General features: G+C 47.0%; 1 protein-coding gene across 1 annotated transcript; it reads left to right on the forward strand.

Moving 5' to 3' along the window:
• The first annotated feature begins 1,134 nt into the window (after positions 1 to 1,134).
• Positions 1,135 to 13,392, forward strand: JMJD8 (jumonji domain containing 8). Its single transcript, XM_063314932.1, has 9 exons — positions 1,135 to 1,360; positions 2,153 to 2,245; positions 3,959 to 4,007; positions 4,833 to 4,929; positions 5,145 to 5,213; positions 6,547 to 6,666; positions 7,891 to 7,958; positions 9,023 to 9,161; positions 13,225 to 13,392. Exons 1-9 carry the CDS (start codon positions 1,266 to 1,268, stop codon positions 13,239 to 13,241), a joined length of 747 nt encoding a protein of 248 aa, XP_063171002.1. The 5' UTR covers positions 1,135 to 1,265; the 3' UTR covers positions 13,242 to 13,392.
• Positions 13,393 to 14,559: the final 1,167 nt, after the last annotated feature.

A 14,559-nucleotide genomic window follows, 5' to 3' on the forward strand; every position in this document is an offset into this window, starting at 1 on the left:
AGTTTGCAACGCCCCGACTACAACGCCCAGAATCCAAAGGGCGGAGGGGGGCTCGTGCCCGAGGGATTTTTCGGCGTCTCCGAGATCCAGCGCCTGGCACTGACTGATGCAGGAGAGGTAAAGGAGGGGGGTGCCAAGGAGGGGAGCGGGCGGGAGGGGGCGCTGCATCTCCCGCGCGGAGATCGGGCGAGGCTGTGCATCTCCCGGGATCCTGCGCTCCGATCCTGCCTTGGGCAGGGGGTTGGACTAGAAGACCTCCAAGGTCCCTTCCAACCCTACGATTCTGTGATCCGTATCGAAGTCGAGCCGTGTTGCACCTTTGGGGTCCGGGCGATGGAGAACAAGGCGGGTTGCTCAAGGCGCGGAAGAACCGACTTCCAGTCCTGCCCCGTTGCTGACCCTCCTAGTCAGCTTGCAACCGAAAGGACCCAAATTAGAAATCGCGATCGGTTTAAAAAAAAAACAAAAAAACAAAAAAACCTCACCTGTTGAGAAGCTGGCCTTTTTGCAGGACAAACGAGCCTTTTCCACGTCAGGAATTTGAGTCTGTGCAGAAGGAAGTGCCCAAAGGGGTGTTTAGGGAAACCGGTTCCAAACCAGTTTCTTTCGGTTTTGCTACCTGAATCGCATACTCCGATTCCAAGAAGGGGGAGGAAAGGGAACCCCTATTTTGTTGAAGGGGTGAAGGCATCGCTCTTTTGCAAAGCAGGACCCCTTCCCCCTCTCTTACGAATTCACATCAAAAGAATGCACAGTGTGCTGCAGCAGCAGTCGATCTGAAGCAGGGTGGGAAATCTGGTGCCCGTGTAAAGTTTTGGGCCAACTACCCTTGGTCCTGGCAAGAACTGATAGTAAAGACCAGATTGGGGAAATCTGAGAGAAGACATTGACTATATCCACCCAACATGCTTAATCCCTGAGTGCAGGTACTCCTTGATTTACGACCATTTGTTTAGTGACCATTCGAAGTTACAACAGCGCTGGAAAAAGTGACTTACGACCAGTCCTCCCACTTAATGACGGTTGCAGCGTCCCTGCAGTCACGTGATAAAATTCAGGCGCATGTAAATGCAGGAAACAGAAGGTTTCCTAATGCTCATCCCTGGTCTTCTGCTTCCTCTAATATTCCTCCTTTCTTTACCTTTCTTCAAAAGAATTGGTCTTCTGTGCCGGACCCTCTTCTGAACCTCTCCCTCTCTAAAGGTACCAGGCTGTTTTGCTGAGAACACCCAGTGGAAGGACTGCTTTGTAGGATCTTGCGACCGATGGGGGCCAAGCACCAAGTCCTTCTCTTCCTGCCCTTGTCAATGTTCTTCTGGTTCCCGGGGGGCTTCGCGCTGCTAGAAACAGACGGAGGCTGGTGAGTAGGAATCCAGCAAGAAAGAAACAGGAAAGGTGTGTGGGTTCCTCCAAAACTGTTTTTCAAACTGGGCCACTTTAAGATGTGTGGACTTCAACTCCCAGAATTCCCCAGCCAGTATGCTAGCTAGGGAATTCTGGGAATCGAAGTCCACACATCTTGAAGCGGCCAAGTTTGAAAAACACTGACCTAACACAACATAAATTATGGTACCTCAGCATAACAGGCCCTTTAAATACTCGCTAAAGCCAATTCTTACCCAGAATTCCTGTCTGTCTGAGATGTATTTGATAAGTTCCTCCCATTGTGCAAAAAAACCTCCTCCCCATGTAGTGGTGTTTTCTGGGGAATTTTTTACACACAGATTTTTGGCTTTGCTGACAGATTCCACAAAGAAATTCTCTGTATCATTCCCCACTACTGAAAATCACTGCCCTTAAAGCTGTGTGTGTGTGTGTGTGTGTGTGTGTACGTACACACACACACACACACACACAGTAGAGCTTTAAGGGCGATGATTAATATGTGGCCCTGTTCACAGAAAGGTACTTGTGACGATCAAAGGGTTTGCATTTCCAAATAGGATGCTAGATTTCTACGCGCAAGGCAGTTCCAGTATTGGAGTTTTTCCTTGTCTTTGTATCCTGAAGCCGTACAGTTAACTGGCTGCATCATGTGCTGTGAACAAAGCCTAGATAGTAAGCCTTTTCCTATTTATGAAACCCACATTAAAAAAAAAATTGTCGTATCACTCTGATGCAACATCAGCCTTTCCACCTCTTGTCCCTGTAGGCTGACGAGCAGGCACGCTGCGTGGTCAGAAGACGGGAGCTGTACAGTGGAGAGAAGAGATGCCACCCTAACTTTCGCCCAGTTTATTCAACAGTAAGTGATGGCCAGTGATGACCCAGCTTGCCAATGTTTGCCACCATGAGGGGGCAGCATGCACAGATTCCAGGTAAACTTTTGCAAGAAGGAAAGACGAGATGGAAAGTGGTATGTTTAGACAGCTCCATCTTTTGCTAGACATGAACAATCTCCTGTTTATTTAGCTCTTGAGTTATTTCAACTGTTTCTGGGCTCCTGGTCATATCCTCCATCACTGGGAACTCTGGAACCTTAAAATAAGAGTCAGATGCAAAGGCCATTTGAAATTCTCCCCTGCCTTTCCATCAGCTCTTCGTGGTAGACCAGACTTGGAAACCAAAGTCATGCAGGCCAATATTATTTTTATTACAGTATAAGATTATAGTAACAGAAACTTGCAAGTCTGAAGGCGCTTTCCCCTTCCCTTCCTTTAACTTTGTGGGAATTAGGGAGGGTCTTGCCTAAGACGCTTCCTCGGGTTACAGTTCTGGCCCGGATTCAGGTTTCTCTTATCTGACTCTTGTCTTGCTTGCAGCTCTTACTCCTGTTCCTCAAGGTTATTCCTTCTGCCCATTACACAGTCTGGGAAGAGAAATTGGGTGGACAATCTCTTCAAACTTCTCCAAGCGTGGGAGAAATGCTCTAGCCATCCCTCATGGTTAGGACTCTCCTTGCCACAGGCAGGAACAGCTCTACTGAAAAATGCCCCAGGAGATGAATTTCTCCTTGGGGTTTAATGGAAATGTGGAAAGCCCAGGAGGCTGCAGACTGCTGGACAGAGGAGTTACAATGGAAGACAACGCTTCCTGGCTACCTGATCCTTAAATTAGTGCAAGACTTCAAACTTCTGTGGGCTTCTCTTGCCTTTGAAAGAATTTTCGAAGCCAATGATTTATTATAAGATGTGATGGGAATGGGCACTACAAAGGCAAGATCATTTCTCTCCCTGTTTGACTTCCCCTCTCATACAACTGGAAATGCAAACGAACAATGAAAAGATTAAAATATATTCAAGCCTTGAAATCAGGGTTGTTGAACAGCACAGTCAAGGGATTTCAAGGGCAAAGGCATGCTGAATTTTTTTCAAAAAGGGGGTTTTCAGCATGCAATATGGTTGAAATAAGGTTGCCGCACAATGAAGGAGGGGCGTATTCTGCAAAGTGGGTGCCATGACCGAAAGGTCTGCTTCTTGGTGGGTGCTAAGTGATTGTCCACATGATGCAGCCCAACCAGGAGGACCTCTGTTGAAGAGCACAGCAGTGGGACAGATAGATGGGGCAGATCAGTGTGGGCAGAAACATTCTTCCTGCCTTCCTCACCCTGAAAAGCCTTCACAGCCTTTGTCTTACAGGTAGTCCTTGCTTAACAAACCCAATTGGGACCAGAATTTCAGTCACTAAGCAATGTGGTCATTAAGTGAATATGACCCGATTTTACCACCTTTTTTGCAATGGTTGTTAAGTGAACCATGTGGTTGTAAAATGAACCACGTGGTTCCCAATTGATTTTGCTTGCCGGAAGCTGGCTGGAAAAGTGGAAAATGGTGATCACGTGGCTGTGGGATGGTCATAAGTGTGAGGACTGGTCGCAAGTTGTTTTTTGAGCACTGTTGTGAGTCCAAACCATCACTAAATGAATGGTCATTAAGCAAGGACTACCTGTATTGTCGTTCTATAATCCAGAATACCATCACAACGATCTCCTTCTCTTTCCTCCTCCTCCTTTTTCCAGGTACGCCTTCTCTCGGCCGGTAATTCTCCAAGGATTAACCGACAATACCGTGAGTGTCCCTGCAGTATAGATTTGGGCGAAATGTTGGAAGGAAGAACCAGTGCCATCCTAATCTCTATGGGCAGTTGTATTTTTGAGGCCCCTTCAAGTCCAGCAATATCTGCAGGCCGGTAAATATGGAGAGGCTGGGATGATGGCTCAGTAGAGACCTGTCAGGGCCAGCCTCATTCCGAATAAGACACGGACTCACTTAATAGGGATTAAGGATTTCCGGTTTATTGAAACGGTACTGACAAGAGAGAAAAATGGGAATGGGAGTGCGGTGGTGAGGTGTCCTGTTTATACCCCTCTTGCGGGGTCCCGTGCTTCTCCACCCTCCATTGTCCCCATTCCCCTTAATGGGTTTCTTGATGGCTGTGTGGGTGTTTTCCCGGTTGCTGTCCTTGTCCTCTTGGTTCAGGTGTGTCCTCCAGGGCACCAGGTGCGGGTTATCGCTGCTTATCTGAAGTCCTTCTATTCATCTGCATATGAGTCCATGGGTGTGGGTGCTTTGGGTGCTTGGTTTAAGCGTTGATTTGATTATCTGCTTCCTCTCTTTCTTAATGATCATGATCCACGTTGTGAGGCTCTTTGTGCCTTGCAACGGGGTCATGACAAGACCTCTGTGAAGCTCGAAGCTCCCAGTTGGCCCACAAAGGGGCGGGATCTTCCCACGCTTTGCAGGATTGTGATCCCCAGGGATGATCTGCCTCCTACTTGTATTGCACATGGACTCTGGCCAATGCAATCTTCTTTTGTAGTCAGGACAAAGTCTGGGGGGAGGGCTGTGAAATTGGAGGGGTCTCTCCATCCTGATTGCCTGCTGTGCCCGCAGGAATTCCAGGCCCAATGCACCAAAGACCAGCTGCTGGCCAAGTTTGGAGAACACCTGGTTCGTCTCAGTACCGCCAACACCTACTCTTACCACAAAGGTGAGGATGGGAAAGACACGGGGAGGTCCTTCTTCCCCAGCTGTGCCCCAAGCTGAGGCGAGAGTGAGCTGAGACACAAAGGTGCAATTCCGCAGACCCTCGTTGAAAAACGGCCCGTGTCCTGCTGAGAGCTGCTCAGAACGCTGGGTCAAAAGATTGCTCAGCATTTGCAGAAGATGCCCTGAATTCTTACTGGCTCTGTTTCTTGCCTGCAGTGGACCTACCCTTCCAAGATTATGTGGATCAGTTGCTAGGACCGCAAGATCTGGCTTCACTAGGAAGTGGTGAGTAGGACTTACCACGCCTGGCATTGTTGGTTCTCAGTACTCCCTTGAACCATGGCAACCTTGCCTGCAAGAGCCAAACTCAGACTGGATCCCACAGACCAGAATCTGTCGTCAGCCCTTCGAGGTAGACCAGACCTGAACACCGAAGTTATGAATACTAAAACTACTGTTATTATCGAATTATAGTAACAGAATCTTGCAAGTTTGAATGCATTTTCCCCCTCCCTCCCTTTACCTTCACGAGAACTAGGGAGGGTCATGTCTGAGACGCTTTCTCAAATTACATTTCTGCCCCGGACTCAGATTTCTCTTACCTGACTGCTGTTTTGGCTGCAGCTAGTTCTCTTCCTCAAAGTTATTCTCAGCCCATTACAGATGGACTGTTTCCCTTGCAAACTCTCTTCTCTCCCGGATTCTTCTTCCTTAAAGATACAGGTAGTCCTCTCTTAATGACGACAGTTGGGACCGGAATTTCAGCTGCTAAGTGAAGTGGTCATTAAGCAAATCCGGCCCACTTTTACAACTTTTTTTGCAGATGTTGTTAAGTGAATCAACACAGGTGTTAAGCAAACCACGTGGTCGTTAAGCAAATCCTGTAGTTCCCCACTGATTTAACTTGCCAGAAGCTGGCTGGGAAGGTCAAAAATGGCAATCCATGACCACGAGATGCTGCAATGGTCATAAATAAGAACTGGTTGCCAAGGGCCCAAATCGTGATCACGTAACTGGGGAGATGCTGCAATGGTTGTAAGTGTGAGGACCAGTTGCAAGTTGGTTGTTTTTTTTTCAGCACTGTCATAAGTCCAAACCGTCACTAAATGAATGGTTATTAAGCAAGGACTACCTGTACTGAGACGAGAGGGTGCTGGGTGTCCCAGGTGCAAAGGGATGCCTGTTGCTCTCTTCTTAGAGCTGAAAATGCAATTGAGCAGGAGGGCAGATGCCCATAGACTACAATGGATGCTTAGTCTGTTGGCTTCTCATTCAGAGACTTGAATGGTTCCACCCTCCACTTAGTTAATCACTGGAAGAACGTGGCAATCACAGTTTTCATCCTAAGAAATCTTCCGCTTCGTGGGATGCTTGTTGTGGGGGGAAAATTGGAAGAAAGAAGGAATGTTATGTACCCCACCTTTTGCACCTGGAGGAAAGGTGGAATCCAATAAATAAATAGATATAATTGGGACACCATGGATAACCACTCAGAAGGAGAGGAGATCACAAAATGATTAGCCAGGCCAGTTTAGTCCCTGGTTTTGGCCTGCAGCACTCAAGAAAAGCAAGGGATCTTCTGGGAAAAAGTACTTCTCTTTTTCCTTCCTTCCTGCAGAAACTCTCTACTTCTTCGGAGACAATAATTTCACTGAATGGGGCTCCCTCTTCCAGAAATATAACCCACCACCTTTCCAGATTCCAGGCACTAAGGGAGCATACAGTTTTGGGATTGGGGGTAAGTAGCTCATATCTTCAGGAGATGGGCAGTTTCAGTATCTTCTCTAGCAGGAAAGGGTTTGCACTTGGCAACAGCATTAGTTTCACAGCTTCATGTGCTGTGGTGGACCATGTATTTCTCTTTGGTTGAGGGAATTCCAAAGGTACAAGACCACCACTAAACGTCTCCTATGGATTCTCTGCCAGAAAAATAAAAACAGCTCTGCTGGATCAGTTAAGGCCTGTAATGGTCTATGGAAAAGACCTTGGTAGACTGGGCCAAGAGACTGCCTGGGGAATGGTCAGATAAGTGACAGCATAGCCTGCAGCTGGATACTGGATGTAACAAGAGACTCAAAAGAAACCCTCCCTAATTTCTTGGGCTGTAAAGGAGATGGAGGAGAATTGTATTTTCAGACTTGCAAGATCGATGTCAGCCTTACCAGGTAGACCAGACTGGAAACATGATCAGATGAGCTAATTCTACTTTATTGTAAGGCTACATTAACAGACTCTTGCAAGTCTGAAAGTACAATTATCCCACCTTCTACTTTACAGCCCAAGAAACTATGGAGGGTCCCTTCTGAGCCTCTTGCCCCACCCACTATCCAGCTGCGGGCTAAGCTGTCTCTTATCTGACCATTCCCTAGGCAGCGCCTCTTGGCCCAGTTTCCCAAGGTCTTTCCACATTACAAGGTCCATCTTTGTCCAGGGCCAATCAAATGCCAGCTAGAGATGGAGACCTATCCTCCACTTTTGCCATTGTTCCCTTGCAACTGTTCTTTAGAGGCAGAATGTCTCCAGTCCAAAGGAAACATTGAGTCCTCAAGGCCAAGAGTCCTCAAGAGAATCCGCCTTCCGTGAATTCAGTCCCTTTTTAAAGCCACCCATGTCAGCGTACTGTACATCATGGGGCAATTTCACAGGTTCATTATGCCAATGGGATGGCTCTGTCCAGCAGGTTCTGAAATACTGGATCTGAGTAGGTTCCTAGAGAGAAGCAAATTCTAGAGGTCAAGGCCAAAGGTAGACCTTTGGGTTTTGCCCAGGAACCAGTCTGCACCCAAGGCCATTCGTACAGAATGCCCATTGTGGGATCAGAGAGCTTTGCTTTCTCAAGCATCCTTCTATCCTACTTGAGGCTTCTGGGCTGTGTTCCAGGTCACTGCGATAAAGAACAGTGTGGTTGCTGATCCTGGACTTAATTTCTCCTCCTTTTTCTCTCTGTTCCAATCACTCTCAGGCTCTGGTTCGGGAGTGCCATTTCATTGGCATGGCCCTGGCTTTTCAGAGGTCATCTTTGGGAGGAAGGTGAGTGCACCACCAAGGCATTGCCCTACCAGCTGGGTTCCCACCTGTAATGGCCTGTGAGAATAACCTTGGGAGACAGGAAGAAGAGCCGCAGCTACTACAGTCTGATCAGAGAAATCTCAGCCCACAGAAGGAATGGGGTTGGAGGAAGCATCACAGAAGGGACCCCCTCTTCTCTGGAAAGTGAAGGCAAGGGAGGGGAGAAGCCCTTTCAGACTTGCAAGATTCTGTTACTGTAACCTTACAATAAAGGTGGTATTACCACTTCATGCGAGATGGGTGGTGATGAAATTTGAAATATAAATATAAATAAATATAAATATAAATAAATTAGTACTCACGGTTTTGGTTTCCTGTCTGGATATCACCATTCCACCAAGTTACTCATTGTGACATAGCTGCCTGAGGTGATTGAATATGGACTCGGTTAAGTCACCCCTTATGCTAAGTTTGGAGTTGGCAACATGCAAGCTGCATGCCAACCCACCATCACCACCCATAAAATATGCATGTAATGGTAGGTGGGAAAGACTTGGGAGACTGAGCCAAGAGACGCTGGCTAGAGAACGGTCAGATAAGAGAGGGCAGAGCCCACAGCTGGACAACAGTGCGTCACCTGTTCAAGAAATCATGATTTTATAAGTCTTGCCTTACGTGTGAATGAAGGTGGGTACACAGATTATGTTCTCCTCTCAACTGAATGCTCCTCACGCTGCAAAGTTGTGCAAAGCAGAAGACATCTGAGATTTCCTACGTACCCTGAGCTAAACCCTGGCTTGTTTTAAATGTGGTCGGTGGAATTCCCCTCTATGGATATCCCATACTATACTAAGTGCCAAAATGACTTAAAAATTGGGGGGCAGGGAGAGGATAGATTGAGATTTCTGAGCAACTTGGGAGGAAGATGATGGTGGGGGCGGTGATCCTCCTGTGACTTGTCCCATGGATATTTCAAGGGTTTTATTAACAGGAGTGCCTCGTTGAGATGGGAGACCTACTGAAATATCATGCAGTGGTGAAGAAGGGCAGGCTTGTTCCTTACAGCTTGATGTCTCTGTCCCCAGCGCTGGTTCCTGTATCCTCCAGAGAAAACACCAGAGTTCCACCCGAATAAGACAACGCTGTCCTGGTTCCTGGATATGTACCCTTTCTTGCCACCGTGGGAGAAGCCGGTGGAATGCACCATCCGTCCAGGAGAGGCAGGTTGCTGCAGGACTGCATGCAAGCACACGCTTCCCTTTGCCCCCATGTACATATCGGGCTTCCAGGCGGAGTTCACATACCCCGCCAAGCCTCCATTGGTCCGACCATGGTTTATCAAACATAGCACAGCCACCTTAGGCACAAACAAAGTTTCCGCTTCAGTGACGTCAGCACACAGTTCAAATTAAATGTGTTGAAGAGGATTCTCCAGTCCTGTAGGGAAAAGCTTTCCCTTTTTGTACAGTGAAAATGATGATTTAGCAGGTCTTCGGGATTATATTCCAAGCGTTCAAAGGCACGGTCTCTAGTTGTGCACTACTGGCTTAGAACAGTGTTTCTCAAACTTGGCAACTTTAAGACATAATCTGCATGCTGGCTGGGGAATTCTGGGAGTTGAAGTCCATGTGCCTTGAAGTTGCCAAGTTTGAGAAACACTGGCTTAGAATGAGATGTGAGCCCAGCAGGCACGGCCAGTCTTGTCCCCATGAGTGGGGATTTTTTTAAAAATCCATTCAATCGTGTCCAATTCTCGGAGACTGCCTGGACAAGTCCCTGCAGTTTTCTTGGCAAGATTTTCAGAAGTGGTTTGCCATTGCCTCCTTCCTAGGGCTGAGAGGGAGGGACTGGCCCAAGGTCACCGAGCTGGCTTTGTGCCCAAGGCAGGACTAGAACTCACGGTCTCCCAGTTTCTAGCCCGGTGCCTTAACCACTACACCAGACTGGCTCTTGAGTGAGGATTGTTGTTGTTTATTCATTCAGTCGCTTCCGACTCTTCGTGACTTCATGGACCAGCCCACGCCAGAGCTTCCTGTCGGTCGTCGACACCCCCAGCTCCCCCAGGGACGAGTCCGTCACCTCTAGAATATCATCCATCCACCTTGCCCTTGGTCGGCCCCTCTTCCTTTTGCCCTCCACTCTTCCTAGCATCAGCATCTTCTCTGGGTGTCCTGTCTTCTCATTGTGTGGCCAAAGTATTTCAGTTTTGCCTTTAATATCATTCCCTCAAGTGAGCAGTCTGGCTTTATTTCCTGGAGGATGGACTGGTTTGATCTTCTTGCAGTCCAAGGCACTCTCAGAATTTTCCTCCAACACCACAGTTCAAAAGCATCGATCTTCCTTCGCTCAGCCTTCCTTATGGTCCAGCTCTCGCAGCCATATGTTACTACAGGGAACACCATTGCTTTAACTATGCGGGCCTTTGTTGTCAGTGTGATGTCTCTGCTCTTCACTATTTTATCGAGATTTGTCATTGCTCTTCTCCCCAGGATTAAGCGTCTTCTGATTTCCTGACTGCAGTCAGCATCTGCAGTAATCTTTGCACCTAGGAATACAAAGTCTTTCACTGCTTCTACATTTTCTCCCTCTATTTATTTGCCAGTTATCAATCAAGCTGGTTGCCATAATCTTGGTTTTTTTGAGGTTTAGCTGCAAACCAGCTTTTGCACTTTCTTCTTTCACCTTCATCATAAGGCTCCTCAGTTCCTCTTCGCTTTCAGCCATCAAAGTGGTATCATCTGCATATCTGAGATTGTTAATGTTTCTTCCAGCAATTTTAACTCCAGCCTTGGATTCCTCAAGCCCAGCATGTCGCATGATGTGTTCTGCGTACAAGTTGAATAGGTAGGGTGAGAGTATACAGCCCTGCCGTACTCCTTTCCCAATCTTAAACCAGTCCGTTGTTCTGTGGTCTGTTCTTACTGTTGCTACTTGGTCGTTATACAGACTCTTCAGGAGGCAGACAAGATGACTTGGCATCCCCATACCGCTAAGAACTTGCCACAATTTGTTATGGTCCACACAGTCAAAGGCTTTAGAATAGTCAATAAAACAGAAATAGATGTTTTTCTGAAACTCCCTGGCCTTTTCCATTATCCAGTGGATATTGGCAATTTGGTCCCTAGTTCCTCTGCCTTTTCTAAACCCAGCTTGTGCATCTGGCAATTCTCGCTCCATGAATTGCTGAAGTCTACCTTGCAGGACCTTGAGCATTACCTTACTGGCATGTGAAATGAGTGCCACTGTTCGATAGTTTGAACATTCTTTAGTATTTTCCTTTTTTGGTATGGGGATGTAAGTTGATTTTTTCCAATCTGATGGCCATTCCTGTGTTTTCCAAGTTTGCTGGCATATAGCATGCATTACCTTGACAGCATCATCTCGCAAGATTTTGAACAGTTCAGCTGGGATGCCGTCGTCTCCTGCTGCCTTGTTATTAGCAATGCTTCTTAAGGCCCACTCAACCTCACTCTTCAGGATGTCTGGCTCTAGCTCACTGACCACGTCAAAGCTATCCCTGATATTGTTATCCTTCCTATACAGGTCTTCCGTATATTCTTGCCACCTTTTCTTGATCTCTTCTTCTTCTGTTAGGTCCTTGCCATCTTTGTTTTTGATCATGCCCATTTTTGCCTGGAATTTATCTCCAATGTTTCTAATTTTCTGGAAGAGGTCTCTTGTCCTTCCTATTCTATTGTCTTCTTCCACTTCCGTGCATTGCTTGTTTAAAAATAATTCCTTATCTCTTCTGGGTAACCTCTGGAATTTTGCATTTAATTGGGCATATCTCCCCCTATCACTGTTGCCTTTTGCTTTCCTTCTTTCCTGGGCTACTTCTAGTGTCTCAGCAGACAGCCACTTTGCCTTCTTGGTTTTCTCTTTCTTTGGGATGTATTTTGTTGCCGCCTCCTGAACAATGTTGCGAACTTCTGTCCAGAGTTCTTCCAGGACCCTATCTACTAAGTCCAGTCCCTTAAATCTATTCTTCACCTCCACTGCATATTCCTTAGGAATATTAGTGAGCTCATATCTAGCTGATCTGTGGGTCTTCCCTGATCTCTTTAGTCTGATCCTAAATTGTGCAATAAGAAGTTCGTGATCAGAACTACAGTCAGCTCCAGGTCTTGTTTTTACCGACTGTATAGATGACCGCCACCTTTGGCTGCAAAGGATGTAGTCAATCTGATTTCGGTGTTGTCCATCTGGTGAAGTCCATGTATAAAGCCGTCTCTTAGGTTGTTGGAAGAGAGTGTTTGTTATGCAGAGTGAGTTGTCTTGGCAAAACTCTATCAGCCTATGTCCTGCTTCGTTTTGTTCTCCCAGGCCATGCTTACCTGTAATTCCAGGTGTCATTTGACTGCCCACCTTAGCATTCCAGTCTCCCGTGATGAAAATAACATCTCTTTCAGGCGTGTTGTCCAGTAGGTGCTGCAGATCCTCATAGAACTGCACTACTTCAGCTTCTTCAGCTTCTGTGGTTGGGGCATATATTTGGATCACTGTGATGTTAGATGGCTTGCCCTGAATTCGAATTGAGATCATTCTATTGTTTTTTGGATTGTATCCAAGCACTACTTTAGCCACTTTACTATTAATTATGAAGGCTACTCCATTTCTTTTGTGGTCCTCTTGTCCACAGTAGTAGATCTGGTGGTCATTTGATGTGAAGTGGTCCATTCCAGTCCATTTCAGTTCACTGACGCCCAAAATGTCTACCTTTAATCTTGACATCTCACCAATAACCACATCCAATTGGCCCTGGCTCATAGATCTTACATTCCAGGTTCCAATGGTGTGTTGATCCTTAGAACATCGGATTCGCCGTTCACCACCAGCACCATCGGCTGCTAGCCGTCCTTTTGGCTTTGAGCTAGCTGCGTCATCACGTCTGGGGCTAGTTGAGCTCATCCTCTGTTCCTCCCCAGTAGCATTTTGACCATCTTCCGACCTGGGGGTCTCATCTTCCGATGGTATACCGACATATCTCTGGTTGTACTGATCCATTTAATTTTCACGGCAAGAATACTGGGGTGGGTTGCCATTACCTTCCCCAGGGATCGCATTGAGTCTGACCTCTCTGTCATGACCTTCCCGTCTTGGGTGGCCCTTCACGGTTTAGCTCATGGCATCATTGAGGTGCTCAAGCTCCAGCACCACGGCAGGGTAACGATCCTTTGCTGAAGTGAGTGAGGATTAGCCTGATGCAAAAGAAGAAGGTGGCAAAGATCTCTTGCCCTTTGCAGCTACAAAGCCATTGCATCTGGATTCACTCTCTCCTTCCTTCCAGGTTCTGTATTTTCCTGATCGCTGGTGGCATGCTACCCTCAATCTGGACACCAGTGTTTTCATCTCAACATTCCTGGGTTAACAGCTCCAAGTGACATCTCCTGTGACATCCTCTTACCATCCCTCCCTGCAGAGACGGGACTTCTTCGCCACATCAAACCTCCATCGCTGGTCTACCAGCAGAATTCTCTCAATCTCCCCGTAGATGAACAACACAGTTGTTCATTTCTGTACCATGGTTTGGGACCTAAGACTGTAACTCCCATCATCCAGAAATATCCCTGCTGACTTGCCCCAATGGAGTCAATGAAATTCAACAGACACAAGGCTTCATGAAGCTTGTGGCCATCAGCTGTGGCTGACCACCACCCTGCAGCAGCTCCACCTCCGTGGTCGAGACTGTAAGCTGTTGCAATTCAACAAAGGTGGCATGCTTCCAGCATACCATTCTTAGACCATCTTCCTCAGGGATTTCCAGAGCCCCCTTCCCCTAAAACCTACCAGCAAGCTTTTCAGCAGCAGAGCCAGCTTCTCAGGACCAATTGCTCTACCCAACTTTTAAAAAGTGGTGCAGGGTAAGGTTGATGCTTTTTAAGGCGTGTTTTGCTACCCAGCACACTTCTACCTGGCTGTGCATTCACTACACAGTGGAAGAAGGTGAAGGTGGGTCTTGGTTCATCAATGGGTGGTGTGGGGACGGCAGAAATGTTTCCTGATAGAGGGGGCAAGGTGTAAACTTTAGGGCTTCTCTGTGTCCCATCCAGCCCTTCCAACTCCCCAGGGGATATTTACACCATCAGTTGAATAAAAACAATGGAAGATTTGGGCTGCTCAAAATTACAGCCTTGCAGGGCAGGAAGGAGATCTCCTGACTTGTAATGGGAAGCATGTTGGTGATCAACAGGAAGATGAAAGCACTCGTTTCTGTGGAAGGAACCTGTTTATCCATCCTCCCCTGTTTTTATGTCAGGACATGGCTACATTTTTTTTTTCTCCCCCAAATTGATTCTACCACCAACCTGACATACAGAAATCTCACCAGCAGATTCCCACCCGGATCCCCTATTTTTATCACGTATATCCCTGGCTGATGTCGATTACCACAGCAGACCTTAGCATAAAAATAAAAAATGCAACTTGTACTTTAATCAGAATGACTTGATTCTCCTTTTTCCCTGATTTCTTGCTTTGGTCTGGGCAGCTTGCTGTTCTGTTCCCAAATACCACTGGGGGGTGGGGAACTGTTCACAGAACAAGCATACAGAGGTTGGACACCCAAGAGTTCATAGCAGGAAAGCTGTGATGGTTGTCACGGAAACGCTGGCTGTGTTTTGGC

Source organism: Candoia aspera, chromosome 14, assembly GCF_035149785.1.
Source record: "Candoia aspera isolate rCanAsp1 chromosome 14, rCanAsp1.hap2, whole genome shotgun sequence".
NCBI classification, from domain to species: domain Eukaryota; kingdom Metazoa; phylum Chordata; class Lepidosauria; order Squamata; family Boidae; genus Candoia; species Candoia aspera.

Coding starts and splice junctions, on each gene's coding strand:
- JMJD8 (XM_063314932.1), top strand. CDS start 1,266: ATGGGGGCCAAGCACCAAGTCCTTCTCTTCCTGCCCTTGTCAATGTTC. Junction 4,930..5,144: donor CACCTACTCTTACCACAAAG/GTGAGGATGGGA, acceptor TCTTGCCTGCAG/TGGACCTACCCTTCCAAGAT. Junction 5,214..6,546: donor TCTGGCTTCACTAGGAAGTG/GTGAGTAGGACT, acceptor TCCTTCCTGCAG/AAACTCTCTACTTCTTCGGA.